General features: G+C 39.4%; 2 protein-coding genes across 6 annotated transcripts in view; one reads left to right on the top strand and one right to left on the bottom strand.

The window, feature by feature from the left end:
* Window positions 1-9,009, top strand: part of LOC141016250 (disco-interacting protein 2 homolog C-like) — a 189,237-nt gene extending 180,228 nt beyond the window's left edge. Inside the window, exons 34-38 of the mRNA XM_073490508.1 lie at window positions 3,965-4,022; window positions 4,116-4,190; window positions 4,952-5,126; window positions 5,773-5,896; window positions 6,160-9,009. Coding sequence (XP_073346609.1) covers window positions 3,965-4,022; window positions 4,116-4,190; window positions 4,952-5,126; window positions 5,773-5,896; window positions 6,160-6,412 — 685 coding nt within the window. The 3' untranslated portion in view covers window positions 6,413-9,009. The remainder of the gene's footprint in view (window positions 1-3,964; window positions 4,023-4,115; window positions 4,191-4,951; window positions 5,127-5,772; window positions 5,897-6,159) is intronic.
* Window positions 9,010-9,924: 915 nt separating this feature from the next.
* zmynd11 (zinc finger, MYND-type containing 11) overlaps window positions 9,925-19,523 on the bottom strand; it is a 32,686-nt gene continuing 23,087 nt past the window's right edge. For 3 of the 5 annotated variants that reach the window (XM_073490509.1, XM_073490511.1, XM_073490512.1), the window contains 7 exons: window positions 19,293-19,370; window positions 18,838-18,956; window positions 18,234-18,549; window positions 17,689-17,763; window positions 16,309-16,587; window positions 16,032-16,217; window positions 9,925-15,899 (listed from right to left, as the gene is read on the bottom strand). In XM_073490509.1, coding sequence (XP_073346610.1) covers window positions 15,777-15,899; window positions 16,032-16,217; window positions 16,309-16,587; window positions 17,689-17,763; window positions 18,234-18,549; window positions 18,838-18,956; window positions 19,293-19,370 — 1,176 coding nt within the window. In that variant the 3' untranslated portion in view covers window positions 9,925-15,776. The remainder of the gene's footprint in view (window positions 15,900-16,031; window positions 16,218-16,308; window positions 16,588-17,688; window positions 17,764-18,233; window positions 18,550-18,837; window positions 18,957-19,292; window positions 19,371-19,523) is intronic. The other 2 variants (XM_073490510.1, XM_073490513.1) reach the window with 1 other exon arrangement.

Genomic DNA, 19,523 nt, shown 5'->3' with positions numbered 1-19,523 from the left:
AACTTTTTCAGGAAAAAGAAAACATTTTTCAGGAAAAAAAAAAATTCCGGGCAAAAAAATTTTCAGGGGGGGAAAAAAAAAGTTTTCAGGAAAAATAAAATTTCAGGGAAAAAAAAATTTCAGGAAAAAAAATTTTTCAGGGAAAAAAAAAAATTCCGGGAAAAAAAATTGTCAGGGAAAAAAAAAATTCAGGAAAAAAAATTTCCAGAAAAAAAAAATTTCAGGGGGGAAAAAAAAATTTCAGGAAAATAAACATTTTCAGGAAAAAAAAAAATTCCAGGCAAAAAAATTTTCAGGGGGGAAAAAAAAGTTTTCAGGAAAAATAAAATTTCAGGGAAAAAAAATTTTCAGGAAAAAAAAAAATTTCAGGGAAAAAAAAAAATTCCGGGAAAAAAAATTGTCAGGGAAAAAAAAAATTTCAGGAAAAAAAATTTCCAGAAAAAAAAAATTTCAGGGGTAAAAAAAAAAATTTCAGGAAAAAAAACATTTTCAGGAAAAAAAAAAATTCCGGGAAAAAAAATTTCAGGAAAAAAAAAATCCAGGAAAAACAAATTTTCAGGAAAAAAAACATTTTCAGGAAAAAAAACATTTTCAGGAAAAAAAAAATTCCAGGAAAGAAAACATTTTTCAGAAAAGAAAACATTTTTCTGGAAAAAAAAAAAACAGGAGAATTTTTTTTTTCATGTCTGAAACCAGTGAAAAACAAAATTTTCAGGAGAAAAATTGAGATTACAAAACATTTTCAGGAGAAAACTAAATTTTCAGGAGAAAAAAAAATTCAGTTGAAACTGATTCAAATTTCCACCAGTCCATCGTTTACAGCCACGATAGAAGACCTCTACACGTTGGCGTCGGCAGCGGTTTCCAAACAATGGCCTGACAATAACAATCTTTTTACCGTCCTCTGCTCGGAGAGTAACGAGCTCCTGGACCTCGTGTCGCCTCCCCAGTGTGCAGACATTTTCTGTTTCTGTCACTCGCAGCTTTTTAAATCCGCTGTTTGCCGACAGTATCTCCAGGCTGTGTAGATGCTTCAGTCAGCCACAGCTGAGATTAATGCTAACTTTATCTTTACCTAAAAGTTACATTAGAAATGTTAGAATGCGTTTTTTAGCATGCAGATATCATCCATACCTTTATGCCAACATGCTAACAGCTAACACACCAACTTATTCATGTATTGCTGACAGCAGAGTTCAATGTGGGACTATTTTCTCTACACCCGCTCATAACGAGGTCATAAAGAGAAGAAGTGATGCTCACTTTTATTCTGTAGTTTGGGACTCCCTGAGAGTTTCCGGGGAGTCCTCAACACTAAATATATGTTATGGTTAATAACAGAAATGTTTATTTGCCACATTTCTTATGAATTATCTGTTACACACTGGTTCTCGTCCAGGAAGTTCTAGAAACAGCAGAACCGTAAGTGTCTAACAAGCTACTTTTAGAAGAAGAACCTCATTATTACCTTTTAAAACAGCTTTCAGTTCATATTTTTTACATGGAAGTTTTTGGATTTGCATGTCTGGATCGGCTCATTGATGAAACATCCTCTTGTATTTTCTCGTATCTGATTCCCTCCTCTCACACTCACACAGTCGGGTCCGGTGGGATCTCGGTCCTGCTGCAGCCTCTGCTGGGCGAGAGCTTCATGAATGTGAAGCAGCGGGTTGTTTTATGAACGAGAGCTCAGCGAACACTAAATAAATAAATAAAGTGTGCAGTGAAGATGCTGATCCGAATGCACAATCTGATTGTTAAAAGTTTGAATATAATGAGGAGCTGAAAGTTTCCTCGAGACGACATCTCAGCCTGACTGAGGCTGAGTCACATTTCCTGCTGGGTGACACCAGAAATAGCAGCTCAGGAGGCTCCAGGATGCGTTTGGGCCCGGAGGAGAAGTTTATGAACCAACCCGAGGGTTGAAAAATTGCCGCGAGGGCTCAACATTAGTGTCAGACTTCATGCCTTCAGCCGGGGAGACGCCGTCAGTCTCCAGGCAGCAGAGATGGACAACAACTCCTGCAGGACGAGCAGGACTCCAATTTATTCAAACAGCTCCTGACAAGGTGGTCCGGTGGGATTAAAGGAGCAACACTGAGGCCACTTCAGCTCAGCCGCACTCCAGCTCACAGTAGAAAGTGTAAAATGTAAATTTAAACACGTCACGAGCCCGAAAGTTTCCCAGTGTGTCTGAGAAACTTCACTTTCCTGTCGCCTGATCCGACAGATCATTACAGCCTTCAGCCGGCGGCCGCTCCGCCGTCGTCTTCCTCCAGAGGACACGGAGCAGCGAGGCGGCTCAGTCCTGCTGAGTATAAATATAACTGTCAGCGTGCGTGATTACATGTAATCACTGTTGATTTAAACCCGTCTGTGTCTCCCGGAGATGCTCTATAATCCGACCGACCACTTCTGTCAGTTTCCTTCAGGATCAATAACTTTTTTTTTTTAAACTTGAGTGGTTGTGTGTTTGTGTTTTTGCAGAGTGTGTCTTTGTTATTTCACCACAAATGACGTATTTGCAGATTAGAGCAACAGCAGCAGTCTAAACATCCCCAGGTGTGTTCCTGTCAGAGTTCTCCTGCAACACGTCCTCGTACCTTAACCACTGAATCGGTCGGTTGCCAGCGACAGATCACCGAAACAAAATGACTGCAGCAGCGTATCAGCAGCAGGCGTACTGGACCCTCGTCATACCGCTGCAGTTTGGTTTAGTTAAGAAAACTTGGCTCGGTTTAGGGAAAACAACACAAATATATCAGGAACATTATGTGTGAAACTGAATAAAGAAACATTTTCAGGAGGGAAATTTTTTTTTGTCACTTGTCAAACTTTTTTTCTCAAAATTTTCAGGAGAATTTATGTTTTCATGTTTGAAACCAAGTGAAAAAAAATCAGCGGGGGATATATTTTTATCCGGTTTAAAACCAAATGAAAAAAAAATTCAGGAGAGAAAAAAAAATTCTTGGGTGAAATTGAGTGGAAGAAAAAAGTTTTGCCAGGAGAATGTTTTTTTTTTTTTTTTCATTTTTGTATCCCAGTGAATTTTTTTTTTTCCTAATACATGAAACTGGAAAAAGCCGAGTTTTTTCATGGGTGATCATAAAAAAAAATTTGCCAGTAGAATTTTTTTATAATACTCATTTTCAATATGTGGATTTTTTTCATGTATAACTGAGTGAAAAAAAAATTCCAGGAGAATTTTTTATTATCTTGTTTGGAAAAAAAATAAATAAAAAAATAAAAAAGATCTTGGGTGAAATCGCGAGGAAGAAAACAGTTTTGCCAGGAGAATTTTGTTTTGTAATACTCATTTCAATACTTACCGAGTGGATTGATGATTTTCATATGTAACTGAGAAAAAAAAATTCCAGGATATTTTTTTGGAAAAAAATCCTAAATTTCTTTTTTTTTCATTTTTTAATCCCAGTGATTTTTTTTTCTAATAAGTGAAACTGGAAAAAAAATTGTTGTGTGTGAAGCTGAAGTTAAAAAAAAGTTTTGCCAGAAGTTTTTTTTTGGTAATACTCATTTTGACCACAAGAGGCTGAGGTGCTCCTCTACCTCAGGTGCTGAACAGGACTGAAATCATTCATGTTTTCTTCAGGGGAGTTTTAATGTCTCCGTCTACACTAAACACAAGATACATCTGTTGTGTGTCAGCAGGTTATATCACATCGCTGTCACGTCTTCCTGTTGGTGACGAACGTGTAATAACTGAGGAGCTCACATGTGAAGGTGAAGAGTGTCTGACTGAAAGACCAGAGACACAAACTCTCCTCAGAACATGTCTGATGACTAAAAAACAGTCGTACGCTCCCCCTGCTGGAGCCCCCTGGTGTAACATGACCGGGCTCAGATATCAGAATGAGGACATTAAATGTTGCGGCTCGATCTGACCCGATAACTTTAATGTTTAGCTGATCTGCTCTTCTGAAGCTGCAGCTGTTTCTGTCCACAGGGTCAGACTGGTGGAGAGGGGGTCACCACACAGCCTGCCTCTGATGGAGTCTGGGAAGGTGAGGCTGTGTTTCTTTTTTTAAATGTTTCCTGTAGTTAACATGCTTAAATAACATAAATGTTGATGTTGATCCTCTCTGGTTTCTCCTCAGATTCTGCCGGGGGTCCGGATCATCATCGCCAACCCAGAGACCAAGGGACCAATGGGAGAGTCGCATCTGGGCGAGGTGTGTCTGAGCTTCACATCACTTTCTACCCGAGCAGAGATCATGACAACAGTCCACATTATTATTTATTTATTAATTATGTACATATATATAAAGATAAAAAGCCACCATGAATACCAACAAACATTGTCTGTATAAACCGTATTTCCAGGATTTCTCTGCAGCTTTTCTTAAAAACTACAACTTTTTTTGTTGTTGCAGGGACTGAAAGTCGCTAAAATAGTCGTGATTTTTTATTTCTAACCACACACACACACACACACACACGCCTTTAATCTGTGATTTTTAAAGCTTCACACCATGTCTGAACATTTTATTTCAGACTTTTTATTCCTAAACTACTTTAAACATTAATAAGCAAACATCATTCAACAGTCAAATGATGAAACACTTGTTGGAATAAATTGTTGGATGACGCAATAAGTGACATGACATGAATTTAACATTATAAACAACAATTCTAATCATCCATTATTGTTTTTAAGCAGTTTATTAAATAAAACCTTTGTATCTTCATGCGACTCTGATGTTCTCCTCTCAAACAAAACAAGATATTAAAAACAGCAGTTTGGGTTCTGAAACTTTCTTTCCTTTTTGTTTGACATGTTATAAACACAACACATTCATTACTAATAATATGAAAATAATCATTTCATCATATCAGTCATTTTTTTATTGTATTCCACCATTTTTACTTGTTAACACAAACATGGCAGCAGCAGTAAATCAGAGCTTTGAGACCAGCTGACGTGTGTTTGTAGATCTGGGTGCACAGCGGCCACAACGCCAGCGGCTACTTCACCGTGTACGGAGACGAGGCGCTGCAGTCGGACCACTTCAGCTCCAGGCTCAGCTTCGGAGACACGCAGACCATCTGGGCTCGGACCGGATACCTGGGCTTCCTCCGCAGGACCGAACTGACCGACGCCAGCGGAGGTGAGGACGTGCCGGAGTTATCCTTTAAGATGTATCTGTACGGTTACGCAGCCCGACCAGTATGTGTCGTTAAAGGCCCGTGTTGGCCTGAGCTGATGGTCACATACACTCAACCACTAAGACTCCTGCACCGGCCCTGATCGGGTCGTTTTCAACGCCGCAAACAGAGAAAAGTTGAGTTCACGTTGTGACTTTAGCTGCAGAGGAGAGGACGTCGACCTGCGCTGGAAGAACCGCTTCAAAGTCTCAAACTGTTCAGTCGTGACGACTCGCGCTGGCAGCAAACTCTTCAAGGCCAGATGAAATATTTAACACCTTCTGAGGTTGAGAGAAAAATCTGAACAGCAGGTCAGCTGTCTGAGCCGAACCCTCACTGAGCCAGCAGCGGGTCTGGATCCATATTCTGTAAAAAGTTTGGATTCAGAGTTATTTGAGGATTTGTTGAAAGTGTTCTGATCAAAAAAGAAGCAGAAAATCTGAACTTTAATATGTTTTATTCTCCTGTGTGAAATGATTTATTAACACACATTTGCTGGTTTGTTTTATTCATCAGATCCACATTGAATTGTCACTGTGTTGTAACCCTGAATCAGGAGAAAGAAAGAAGCTGCTGTCAGAAAACTAAAGTTTGTGTGTTTGTGTGTAGAGCGTCATGACGCGCTGTATGTGGTCGGCGCTCTGGAGGAAGCCATGGAGCTCAGAGGGATGCGTTACCACCCCATCGACATCGAGACCTCCGTCATCAGGACGCACAAGAGCATCACAGAGTGGTGAGAAACACAACTTCAGTGCTGCACAAATAAACACAAGTTTCACCAAATTTTAATCATGTTTCCATCTAAATGTGGGAAAATGTATTCATTACTGATCCAAACAATCACACTGTCGAGTCCCGAATCTGCACAATCTTGTTAGAATTGCTGCTAAAAGTTCTTTGGGCTCCTGTTTGTCCCTCAAACCTGTGAGATCCAGAAGGCTAACTTGCCGTGACGCCATTTTGTTTCTTCTTCTTCTTCCTCTTCGGTGGCTCCAGCGCGGTGTTCACGTGGACCAACCTGCTGGTGGTGGTGGTGGAGCTGGACGGCTCGGAGCAGGAGGCCCTGGACCTGGTCCCGCTGGTCACCAACGTGGTGCTGGAGGAGCACTACCTGATCGTGGGCGTGGTGGTGGTGGTCGACATCGGGGTCATCCCCATCAACTCCCGCGGCGAGAAGCAGCGCATGCACCTGCGCGACGGCTTCCTGGCCGACCAGCTGGACCCCATCTACGTGGCTTACAACATGTAGCGCCCCCTGGTGGCCCGACATGAAGGTGGATGAAGGATTATTGAGGAGGATGCAAAGACGGTCAGCTCCTGAGACTGAAAGAGTAAAAACCGGAGATCTGAGGCCGAGGAAGTAGGCCACTTTTTTGCCCTGAGTTTCGTCTCTCAGGCAGCACTTTCTCCCAGGCTAGGTGGGATTGGTACTCAGCCTGAGAGGAAGTGCAGTCGCCCCCGTCCAGAGCAAGAAAGTCAAAGTCCATTTGTGTCGATCGTTTACTGAAAAGCGTCAGGGAGGCGGCAGTAGAGGACAATCGTTAACGTAGCAATCCGGGCGTTTTAAAATCGTGTGTCGCTATATTTTCCCGTTAAAGTCGGCTGTTTTAAATGTTTTGTTGGTATTTTAACATGTCCTCGAAAAAAGTGTAGGCTATTTTTTGAAAAGGATATTTACACAAAAACAAAACAAACTGTGGCAAAAATGATATTTTAGGTTTTTACGATATCAACCATTAAAGAGCGAGATATGTTTTGATACGAGGGCGGGATCCGAGGGGGCGATCGCAGCTGTCCGCCCATTTCACCGCGAGGTACGACACCTTTGTTTCACGTTAGCCTGTTGTTTTTTTGTAAGTGTTACATTTTTTTGTATCATTTTCTGAACCGTCCGTCCGTCCGTCACATCTCAGCAGGAGATCAGCGTGCTAACTTTCATAAACTAACAGCTGCAGCCTTTAACTCCGTTTATTTTTCCGTACAAACGCGCTTCGACCGAAGCGAACGCGACACATTAATTCATATCATGTAAGTATGTACAAAAAGAAACTGATTTAATTTATTTTGTTTCTCTTTTAGAAGTATATGACTGAGACGTTCAAGAATGTTTTGCTCTTGAATATTTGCTAATATAAAGAAACAAAAAAGGCGTTGTATTATCTGGAGTGAAACACACTCGCATCAAGCATATTATGGAAAAAATAGAAATATATGATTATAGATTATATTAAGAGATGAGTGAAGGATTCACAGCAGACAGAAGCAGTTTGACACGCGACGCTTTTTTTTAATCTGCGTGTTGGTCTGAAATGTTTTCGGTCAAAAGGAAAAACTATGAGTGAAGTTTTGAGGAGTTTGATTCCACGTGAAGAGTTCTGATCCAAAAACACCCGGCGATGGAAGATTTACACCAACTTTTATCAGATTACATCTGTAAAAGTTTTGAGTAGAGACTTTTTTTCAACATTGCTCTTTAAATTTAGTCATTTGTGTCCTCAAATGAAAAAAAATCCTCCCGAATTTCTAACAAGTGCGCTCAATATTTCCTTAAAAGTAAGAAATCAATGTAAAAATGCACCTTAAATAACAGATGTTGGCTCTTTTCTTCTCTTCAGTCATTCAGAAATCTAAAGAATTCAGATTTTTTAACTGGATAAAATCAAGAACGGTTTTTACACTGAAATAATCTTTCATCCTGCGTAAAGTCTGAGCATTTTTGGCGACGTCGAGGACGATACGAGCGCCGTTTAATTAGCTTTTATTTTATATTTCCTTTAATTAACTTGTCCAACTTAAACAAGTTGTAAAAGAGAAAAGTTGTGAGAATTTGGCTTTTTTGTCATTTCTGCTCAAATATTGTAACATACACTATTTATTTCGTGGGTTTACGGCCAAACATAAAAAACAAAGCTCAAGTTTAGATGCATTTAAAGGGTAACTCCGCCAATTTTACACTTTAAGTGTGTTTACAGGACTTGGGGAGTCATACTGCATATGTGACAATGCAACTTGAGTGCATTGTGGGTAATGTAGGAGGAGGAATAGATTACATTTTCATTACATTATGAATTACTGAATTCAGGGAGGGAAATTAGAGATTTTGAAGATTTAATTTAAGATCACGTGACACAAGTTTTCCAGTTATTAACAATTATCCAGCTCTGTACCCGAACATGATCCAGGACCTCTGCTGACCTCTAGTGGTCGCCAGGAGGAATTAAAACAAACCAGTTTGTCACTTTGGATCAGAACTCTTCATTCATCACGTCTATCAGGGAACAAACAGGTTTTCTGATCATTAAAAAATGTAATAAATAGGAATAAAGTTTTGATTGGACAGGAATGAAACTCCTCAGACGAAACAGACCAACAGCAGGACTGGATTGTTTTTCTTTCAACACCTCCGGCTGGGAAAAAAAAGGTGAATCCTCATCGAGCGGCCGGTAACTATTGTAAATATCAGAGTCAGAAGTCCTTCATATTTTTACATGGACCGATCAATCAGGGCTCATACAGTGATGTCACGACAGGAATATAAAGACTGAAGCAGGAAGCGGAAGGTGAAGGCGTTTTAACCCGGAGACCCTTTAACTCATCATTACAGAGAGGTCAAAGGTCGACGCTTCTTGGTCGAGAATGTTCGAGTTTCAACACACGAGGATTTTTTTTTTTTTTTGGAAAAGAAAAAAAAAGCACTTTCTTCACCGTTTGTTTCTTTTTCTTTTATCAGCAAAATGTATGTTTCCCCCAGTATGTTTTTTTTAACGGTTTTAAAAAATGTCTTATTTGAGTTGACATAAAATCTTTCAATTAAATAAATATTTCAACAATTTTGACAGAAAAAAAGGTTGTTGGCGTATTTCTTAATGTTTTTATGCAGGTTTAGAGCCTGAAATGTGTTTTTTTTTTTAAAAAAAAAGTGTAATATAGAAAGAAACTATCAGTATTTATTCATTGACACATTTTCTACAGAGTTTACAAGCAACATGTTTGTGATCAAAACTCAGTGAATTATTTAGTTTCCTCAAAGTTTTGATTAAAAATAAACAGCAGCTGATGAGCAACAAATTGGAAAATATTTTTATATCAGAGGTAAAACAATTCGACAATCGATATAATATACGATCAAAATATTTAGGCTGTCAAACACTTGAGCTGAAACAATTAACTGGCTTGAACAACTACCAATTTTTGCCCATTTTTTGCTCTGGTCCTGGTTCTGGCTTCTGGATTGTGATTATTTGCACCTTTTCTCTGTTTCTTTGCAAACTAAACATTTTTGATTTTGAGCTGTTGATCACAGAAAACATTTAAAGATGTCACTTTTTTTCTGATATTTAACAGACAAAAACAACTGAAGTAGCTGGAGACTTGTTTAAAAAAACAATAATAAATAAATCATGAAACGGCTTCATACAGTGTCCCAAAGCCCGTCTGGTGTAATCCAAGTCTCAGGAAGCACCAGGATTATGTTAATTGTTATTTTCACCTTTTTTTAAGCCGCTATCTTCACTGTAGCTGCTAAACTGAAAGAGTTACACTGGATTACACCAGACGAGCTGTATGGAGACATTTTATTTTTATTCTCAGTTGTCTCCAGCTGCTTCAGTTGTTTAGCAGAACTGCAACTCTGTTTTGCTGTGAAGCTCCAGAAATGTTTGGTGGACTACGAGACTTCACCTGACTTTCCATCAGCATGGAGGGAGGAGATGACTGAACTTTTACTTCAGTCATCAAAAACAACAAAAGATGAAACACAGGAAACTTGTTGATACATTTATTTCCTCCATGTTAGCACATAGAATATATTTATATACATATTGCTAGCTAAAGCATCAAAAAAAAAAAGAAAAAAAAAAAATGTCAGGAGCATAGAAAATGTTAAGCCACAATTAATAGTTTACATATGGACAGAACAGAAGATGACCTACAGGAGGTGAGAACAAAGGAACTTTACACTGGTTTTATTCTGGTAAAAATACATAAATACTGTAAGTACAAGCAGGATTTCGTGTAGTACTCACACAGTATGATGAACTTAAACACTCTGGGATAAGAGCAGTGGAAAGTCTGGGCGACAATCTGATTTGCGAGCTAAAAACAGCTTCAAAAAGATGTGATTCAGCTCAACTGAAGTTCCAGGAAAAAGAAAAAAAAACATCATTGTCATTTTGCATTACTCTGAGGGAGTGCAACTATGTCTTTTCTTACATGAGGAGAAAATGAAAGGGAAAAGGAGCCGTAGATACACACACACCTTTTACTCATGCATTTAAAAAACCAGAGATACAAACCGGAATGACGTCAAAAACGTTTTTAAGGAGAAAAGAAAAAAATAAACTTTTCACGCTGAAATCTGAACGGCTGGATGGACGAATATAAAATCAGTCAGAGAGAGGAGGTTCACATGTGTCGCCTTCAACACGCTTGACGGTTTCGGGGACGACATGCAATTTAATTGTTTTCAACATGACGTCAAAAACACACTGAAATATTTTCGGGTACATCGAAGGTGCGCCGCAGTTTTAAAACAATTAAAACACAAACATACTGACGGTGACACAAAGCTCAGAGTGTCGGGGGGACGACAACAGAAACCAGAGCTGATATGATATAACGGTTGTACATTGTACAAAACTAGAACTAACAGTCATTGAGAATCGCTGTGAATACAGACAAAAACTGCTGAAATCTTTGTGAGTCCATTTACAATGTACATATAATATGAGGGAGGAGATATCGACAGTTTATTTACACGTAGTGCAATGATGAGAGAGAAAAGACGACATGTTTGACCGTTAAGCCTGCAGATGAGAACCGTGAGAAAAACAAGAGAACGTTCACCAGAAAAATCAAATATTAAAAAAAATGAATGAGAAGAAAGAATAAATGATGAGCTGCAGCAGACTGACGGTCAAACGGGAGCTTAACTGTACAACAACATGTTACATCTTAAAGTGATACACTTAAATGAGTTTCCAGAGAAAGACTCGGAGACGAGCGAGAGGACATTTTTAAATCTGGAACAACAGTTTACCGTAAATTCTCTGATAGTGGGACTGTTTTCAAACAAATTCCTACATTTTTCTTTATCCAATTAAAAACACCAAGACCCAACAATGCACATATGTACCAACAAGTATCATCTGTGTCTCCAAAGCCTGATGCATCTTCTTCCTCTGCGCTGTAGAGCTCAACCCCACACACACCTCCCTGCTGAACCACCCAATGTGTTTTAAACCGCCACTGAATATAGTCCCAAAGAGATGCACTTTTTCCTCCTGTTTGTTCGCTAAAAACTTTGATTTAATTTATATAATATTTGTGATGTGTTTTTTTAAATAATTTACTGCAGTAGGAACCAATAGGCTCTGAGCTGAGAGCCGCAGACAGGAAGTCAGAAACAGTCAGGAAGGTTTGGGAGAAGGACCGACACTTGGTTGGTGTTGGTCTGGTTTTTTCTGACAATATGAAAAATATAGAATAACACCAGCCTTTGCTTTGGTCTCGCTGTTTATGAAACTCAATACTTCCTGTAGATATTTCACAATAAAAGCATTCCAGGGTAAAAGGAAGCGATTATAATGATGTCCCAATTCCAAACACAAATACTAAGCAGGTTTTTGGTCTGTGGTGAGTTCAGTACACTCAAAAAACCTGAAGAATATAATAATTGATTTGTTTTTTTTTTGCAACAATTTTGATAACTGATCGAATCAAATAAATAATTCATCAGTCGAACATGATGGTTGCAGCTTTTCTAATGTAAGGATTTGCTGTTTTTCTCTATTTCAAATCATGTAATCTGAATAATTTTGGACGTTGGACAGACAAAACAAGTCATCTGAAGACTTTTCAGTCATTTTATAATTTAAACAAATGAATTAAATAATGGATAGATTAATCTACAATGAAAACAAATCATTAGCTGCAGTCCTAACTTGATGTACAATGTTGTCCCACAATTAAATGCCTAAAAGAAAGAACGCTACTCACAGCTGGAAAAAAGTTTTCTAATTATTAAAGTTAACTGGCAGTTGCATCATAAAACACGTGTATAGCACAGATTGTGTTGTGATCTGCTGGTATAAAACTGTGACACGCTGATTTTTTTGTGTACTCACTGCTGAAACAGCATACAAATATTAGTAAATACTTCTAAGATTCAACTCAATTTAGACATTTTTCAGCACAATCTTGATTAATCAACAATCAATCAATCAATCAGTATCTCGTGTGATATTTGCTTAGATTGTCGCCAATCCTATCTTTGATTTCGGTGATTGATACTGAAAGCTCATTTTTTATTTAATATCAAAATCATGACACCTCTATCAGTTCGTATTGGGACAAGGCTACAGAAAGATATCAGAAAAAAAGTGAAGTTTTAAACATACATACGGTATATAATTTGTATGTATTGTGGAGATTGGCATAAACATACCACCTTAAGTGATGAAGGAAGTTTTGAGTTTTCATCGGCAGCAAAAGGAAGCAGCAGGACTTCAACACAAGTGATATAAAAATAAGAGGAGTTGGATGACAGCCTGGTTCACACTTGAGGTGAATAAAGGCCCTGCCCACTGTGAGAGGATTTACGGTATTTTATTTGTCACATTTTTACAGAAGCACAAACTGATAAACGGTAATCTGTGTGTAAAAAAAGCGAAGCGTCTTTACAGAGTAACTGAAGTATTTTCCTCCGTTCAGTCAATCTTCATAACTGAGGAAACAGTCAACAATCTTTAAAAGTGTCACAAAATCAAACACTGGCAATTTCATTGCCCCTTTGAAAAAAACAAAGAGATTCCAAGCACCATATTTATACACCATCGACACTCGACATCCAGCGCAGGGAAAACGATAGAAAAGATTAATTTGATCATTCACATTTGCATAATGTTTTATATTGGTCCATCCGTCGTCACTGCTTCTTTTTTTTTTTGTCTTTTTTTTGTTTTTGTTTTACCGTAATGATGAAAAAAGACAAACTATGAAACTATCAACATGCATGTAGCCTTAAAGAGGATGAGAAAATAAAAAGGAGAAACAGGCACTGACCACCAACTACAGTATAAGCAGTGAAAGAGTCTCATAGCTAGTCACTTCAGGATAAAAAAAGAAAAAGAATTTTTGAGTGTACATCACTATAAAAAATGACACCGACGACGCTCGGAAAAATATTTTTTTTAGCTTGTAGGAGAGCGCGGAGGAGGGAGGACTCGCCACATCTTCTCAGGTAGGTTCAACAAAATGTTGGATTTTTTTTGGCAATATTACAAGCGTTTAGGTCGTTAAGAAACTGAAGTGTGCAAAAAACTGTCAGATGATGGATGAACTCTCTAAGACCCTGTTCAGACATGGTTTTAACATGCAACGTGTCTCGATGGATCACGTGTGATTGGATCTTAACTTTCCCGCTTTCCCATGTGCAGTTTTTTTAAACAGAGGGAGGAAGAATGTAAAACATTTGCCGAATTTACAAAAAGGCCCACATAATTAAGAATTTGTCACTGACAGCGTTTCACAAAGTTTATAAAGTTGCACCTAACTCAACAACTCAGAAAATTGAGCGGTTTTTAAAGGGAGTCTGGGTACTTTCTCCACGGGTGACAAAGATGTAGCCTTGAAGACAGAAATGAGTGTATTGCATTTAATGCCGAAATTACAAAAAGGCACCAATGACTCAGAATTTGTCAAAGCTGTTTCACATTTTTTTATTAAAAGATTCTCTTCAGTCAAAAACTCTTAAAATTGTGCAATTTTTCAAGGGAGTCTGGGGAACTTTCTCCACAGGTGACAAAGATGTAGCCTATTTTAGTTTCCGTTTACTGCATTTGTAAAATTTGACGTGTTTACTGTCAATAAAATGTCGTCGTCTTTCATGAATTTAGTGTAAATCAGTTCAAACAGCTGCTACACGTCGGCAGGTAAGACGCACTTTGCACACAGAAGCAGACAGGCTGGTACAGCGATGCGCCCGCAAACTTACTTTTTACAAGGAAACACACAACTTAATGGTTCTCGTCTAAGAAGATTCAAATAATTAAGAATTTGTCACAGACAGCACTTCACCAAGTTTATAAACATGCTCCGAACTCAACAACTCATAAAATTGAGTGACTTTTAAAGGGAGTCTGGGGAGTCTAGTTGCCGTTTACTGACACTTTTTACAAGGTAACAAACAACTTAATGTTTTGCATTTAATGCCGAATTCACTAGAAGGCACCAAAGATTTTGAATTTCTTGTAGCTCTTTTTTTCTCCTCACGCAACAACTCTCAAAATTCTGCAGTATTTAAAGGGAGTCTGGTGATGTCGCGGCTACAAGTTCAGTGGTTGGACTGGTCGAACACGTTGTTGTTGTTTCCCCTCGTTCACACCTGTAGTTTAAAGCTGTCCACGTGTGATCAGATCGCTCAGGATGGATGTTAACACAAGGTCTGAACAGGGCCTACGATCCAGCTCAGTCAAGATCGCTAAACACGTCCCCATTTATAAGAGATTAAAAAACTTTTTTTCATTATCACATCCATCCATTATGTATAACTGCTTCTCCTTTTGCAGGGTCGTGGGGGGCTGAAGCAAGAACAACCATCCACGCTCACATTCACACCGACGGGAAATTTAGAGTTGCTAAATTAACCTGCGCGTCTTTAGAGGAAACCCACAAAGACGCCTGGAGAACATGCAAACTCCACACCATGCCAACCCTTTAATATCCGACTCGTAAAAATTTCAGTCTATTTAAAAAAAAAAAGACTCCAAAAATGTGCATAATAATATTAATTCTAATAATAATAGTACATGGAAGATTTATTTTGTCGGCGTCTCTTACGGCCGACCTCGTGACCCTGTTCCCAATAAGTGACTTTAAGATTTTTAGGTAGAAATGATAAAAGGTGCTATCCACCACAATAGTTTCAAGAAAAAAACGAAACGAAACAAAATATATTAACGTCTGTGAGCCATGTCATCCACTATTCAAGATCTTATGCAGTTTTTTGTCATTTTTTAAATAGGTTTTCTCTATGAAAGCAGAGCTCGTTCAACGCTGCGATGGTACTTACAGTATGGTTTCTTTTGTAAGATCGACGGTGTGTGTTTGCATTTACAGTAAGAAAAGTGATCTTTTTTTAAAAATTCAGGTAATAAAATGTATTCAGTTAATGCTCATCTGTTACTAAACACTTAAATAACACATTCTCTGACATGAGCTCATAATAAGCACTTCAGTAAAGAAAAAACAAAACAAAAAAAAAAATCCAAAGTAACGTCACAAAATCATACCATAACTCTGCATCTGAGCCACGCTCTCGAGCAATCTGTTCACGGTTCAGAGGGAAAAAAATAAACAAAATAGAGAAAAATCAGTAAAATGGGTACATTAAATAATAGAAACAAAATGAAAAACAAAAAAAAAGGGATCAAATTGCTCTTTTCACGCAGAAAACATCGGGTCCACAAAGTTTTCAGGAAGGCAAGAAGAGAAGCAGGAGGGACGTTTGTGTGTGTGTGTGTGTGTGTTTGTATGTTTGTTGTAGACACTGACTGACAGGAGGAGAGAGCCAATGGCGTGCTGTGTGGGGGTCAGAAGGGGGGGGCGGGGCTTGTTCATCTCTTCCTGCGGCAGGTTCGTTTGTGGTCGGCGTGCCAGTGCTCCTGCTGACACTTGATGGAGCAGTACGAGGTGTTCCAGCAGCAGTGGTACATGGCCTCCTCCTCACAGTTATAACACTGGAGACGAGACAGTCGGTCGCACAGATAAACATTTACATTTCACTTATAAACATTTGATATTCAGACAGGATCAGTTAAGACAAGGACCTGGAAATAAAATGATACGACTTTAATTCGTCCAGAACTCACCCACTGCTTCTTCTTGGTCTGAGAGATGAGCTGTTTGTGTTGCGCCACCAGCTTCTTCACCTCCTCCACCAGCTCCTCTTTACACTTCTCCTTCACCTGCTTACACTTCCTCTCCATCTCCGCCTGAGCTCCGGCCACCGCCTTACTCACCGCCTGACGCTTCTCCTCCTCCATCTCTGCACGGAGCTGAAGCGACACAGACAGACGGGACACGCTGGCTTTTTACCGCGAAACTCTCAGATATTCAAACCTCGACAACCATCAGACTTTAACAAACCTTCTCCAGAGCCTCTCTGACCACCCGCTCCGTCTCCCTCTTGTTGTCGGCCTTCATCATCTCCTTGACGTCATTGAAGACCTTGGTGTACTTCTCGTGGCACATGTTCTGGCAGGCGCCGTCACTGTTGGTCTGGGTGCCGCGGTGCAGTGTGCGCGGCGACCCTCCGTTGGCCTTCTTGGTCTGCGTGGACACCGACAGTTTCTCTGGCTGCTGCGGCGCCGACGACACCGGGATCTCCTGACTGGAGCTGACCGCCTCCATCTCTGGCTCCGGATCCTGGCGGAGAGGAGAAAGGGGAAGACATTTAAATTTTTTACTGAAGCACAGACTGACTTCTGAATGGCTTTTAAAGACCTAGACACAATTTAATGCCTGCCAAAGTATTAAAATATGATGGGAAACCATAAGTGACAATATGGCCCAAGGATATTCATTAAAATAACTTTTTTTTTCATTACTTCAGAGCAGTATGGAACAATAATTCATCATGACATAATTAAATTATTGCAACTTGCATAAGTGGCACAGAATATTAACCACAGAAAACTGTTCAATTAATTTAAGTTTCTGTTAAAACATGTACGTTGTGAGACGATGAGCACTAGAGATGCAACTATTACATGATAAATGCATTAGTTGATTGCCTACTATTTTGATTATAGGTTAATCATTTCAGTCATTTTTCAAGCAAAAAAAGTGAAGTGTTTCCTGGTTCCAGCTTCTTAAATGTGAGGATTTTCTGCTTTTCTTTGCCTTTCTGAAACTATGGGTTTCGGACTGTTGGTTTGACGAAATAAGAAATTTAAAGACGTCACTTAGGCTCTGGGAAATTGTGATGAGCACATTTTATTTTACATACTTTATGGACTGAACGATTACTCGATAATGACAACAATCGGTACTTGCAACCTTCTTCAAGACCTGCAGATAACCTGGATGTTAGACCTTCACCGGCTTCCAGGAAAAAAAACATTTAGCTATTTTTAGCCACTTTTTTGTTAACATCGCTTGTCTCAACATTTCTCTGAAAACCTGTTACAAAGACAATAAAGCTGATCTAGTAATATTAAACAGCGAACGGCAAGCAGTCAGAGTAAGAGAGCCAAAACGCCGAACCTTTTTAATGTTGTCACAAATCCTCTGACAATACCAAGATTTTAGCTCCAATACTGGAGTTTCATTACCTAACCTTATACAGACATTTTTGATAACAAAAAAACAAGAATTCTGCAAACATGTAGTATTTGAACAAATCTTGTCTGACTTGTACGATATATCTAGAATAAACTAATATCAGCCACAATATCTGACAATAAATGTATCCAACTACTCACAAATATTATCACTGATAATCGGTGTGATGACAGTCTCACTTACACTGGCTTCTTCTTTGGGCTCGACCATTTGAGATCGACGGCTTTTCTTGGCCTTGGGCTCCTGGCTGCTTTTGAGCTGGGAAAAAGAAAAAAAGGTGGTTAAACGTTAACACTGGTTGTCATTTTCTGCTGATTGATGATGATGATGATGATTAATGGATGATTATGATAAATAAATTGAATATTGTTTACCCCCCAAACATTGTGCACAATACTGAACACCTGTACTATGTAGTAACAATGTGCAGTTCAGCCACCAGATGGCACAATTCGCTGTATTAATCTTGACAGTAATCCAGTTTGTGTAATTTTATCATCAATATATTTCACCTACAGTTGTTGTGTTGCCCTTTAATTTATTATTTTTCCTCCTTTTTCTCTAAACTACTGCAGAACGGTGGTCTGCATAAGCTTCACAACAATAAGTGACTGATGAATCGACTGAAAATAATCCCTAAATAGCAGTTTAGTGTCACTTTTGAAATAACTGTAAAAATCTAAATCATAAGAACAAGCCAACATTAAAAGAAGCGTCTGTTAACCTACATGTCGGACCTGCTCGTTGCTGGTGGAGGAGATGCTGGACTCGGCCTCGTCCGTCCGCTCTGTCCGCTCCAGCCTCTCGGTCCTCCCGCTGCCTTCCTGCTGCTGCTGCCGCTGGCTCTGGTTCTGGTTCGGCTGGAGATGCTGGTGTGGCATGTTGGCGTCCTCCATCTTTGTTTTCCAGAAGCGGCCTTCCCTCAGGAAGCGCTGGTACACCTCCAGCTCCTCGCACGCCTTCTTCCAGCCGTTGCTGCGCTTCACCTGCAGCTGCTGGACGCTCACCTTGATGTCCTGGATGTTGTCTGCGGGGATCCACGCTCTGGTGGAGACAGTGCTCCATGTTAACCAAACAGCACTGCATCTGAATTTGTTTCAATTTGTTTTAATTGTGTTTCAGTTACTTTTCGATAACCCTGTTTTACTTTTAAGTGTGATTTAATTGAAGTTTTCTTTGAGCTTTGAAAGCAGTTTCTTCCATCTTTTTTTTTCTCAATATGGCATGTTTTTCCTCACTCAAATCGAGGGTCTGAGGGAGATGCCTGCTGAGAGACAATCAAACAGAAAAGTGATGCCGGGTGTTGTTGTGATGTCTGCCAGCTGTGCTAACCTCTGGTGCTGGTGGCCGAAGAAGCGTACGTCCACCTGGTTGTCCTCCCTCTGAAGGACTTTGGCCGGCCAGTAGCCAAATCCTTTCATCTTGGCCCACACCAGGTCGTGGCTCGGGCTCTGCCGGGTGAACACACACACAAAAAGAAACCTGATAGAACAAAGATACGACCCAGAGGTGTATTTCTACCTGACAGTGACATTGGGCTGTGCGAATACACCTGAGCTTTAATCCACCATCTTTCAGAGCAAACCACGACTCATAAAATACGAGATGTTCTGTTGAATTAAATGGATTTTAGAGGGAGACGTGTACAAAATAATACTATCATTAAAATAAACTTAATGCTTTTGCTGTCAGGATAAATCTCTGTGTTGCTGCATCTGTTATAAAACACAGTTTGGTCCACAGAAGCTGTACTTCGGTCTGTAGTTCGCAGGCGTGGTTGTACTCACACAGGGGTAACAGAACCAGTTGTCCGGCCGGGCGTTCGACAGGTAGAAACAGTTCTTACACAACAACAACTCATTCAGCTGGAGGAGAAAAGATACACAAAGAGGGAGAAGGGAAAGAAAGAAAAGTTCAGTGTTAAACGTTCTGGATACATTTGAACTCCACAATTTTTAAAAAATCAAAAGGAAACACACCAATAAGCTCTTGAAATAAGAACTACAGTAAAACTAAAT

The sequence above is a fragment of the Pagrus major genome, chromosome 21 (assembly GCF_040436345.1).
Source record: "Pagrus major chromosome 21, Pma_NU_1.0".
NCBI lineage: Eukaryota > Metazoa > Chordata > Actinopteri > Spariformes > Sparidae > Pagrus > Pagrus major.
Note: the sequence above shows the minus strand (reverse complement) of the source record. Positions and strands in the feature narration are given on the sequence as shown.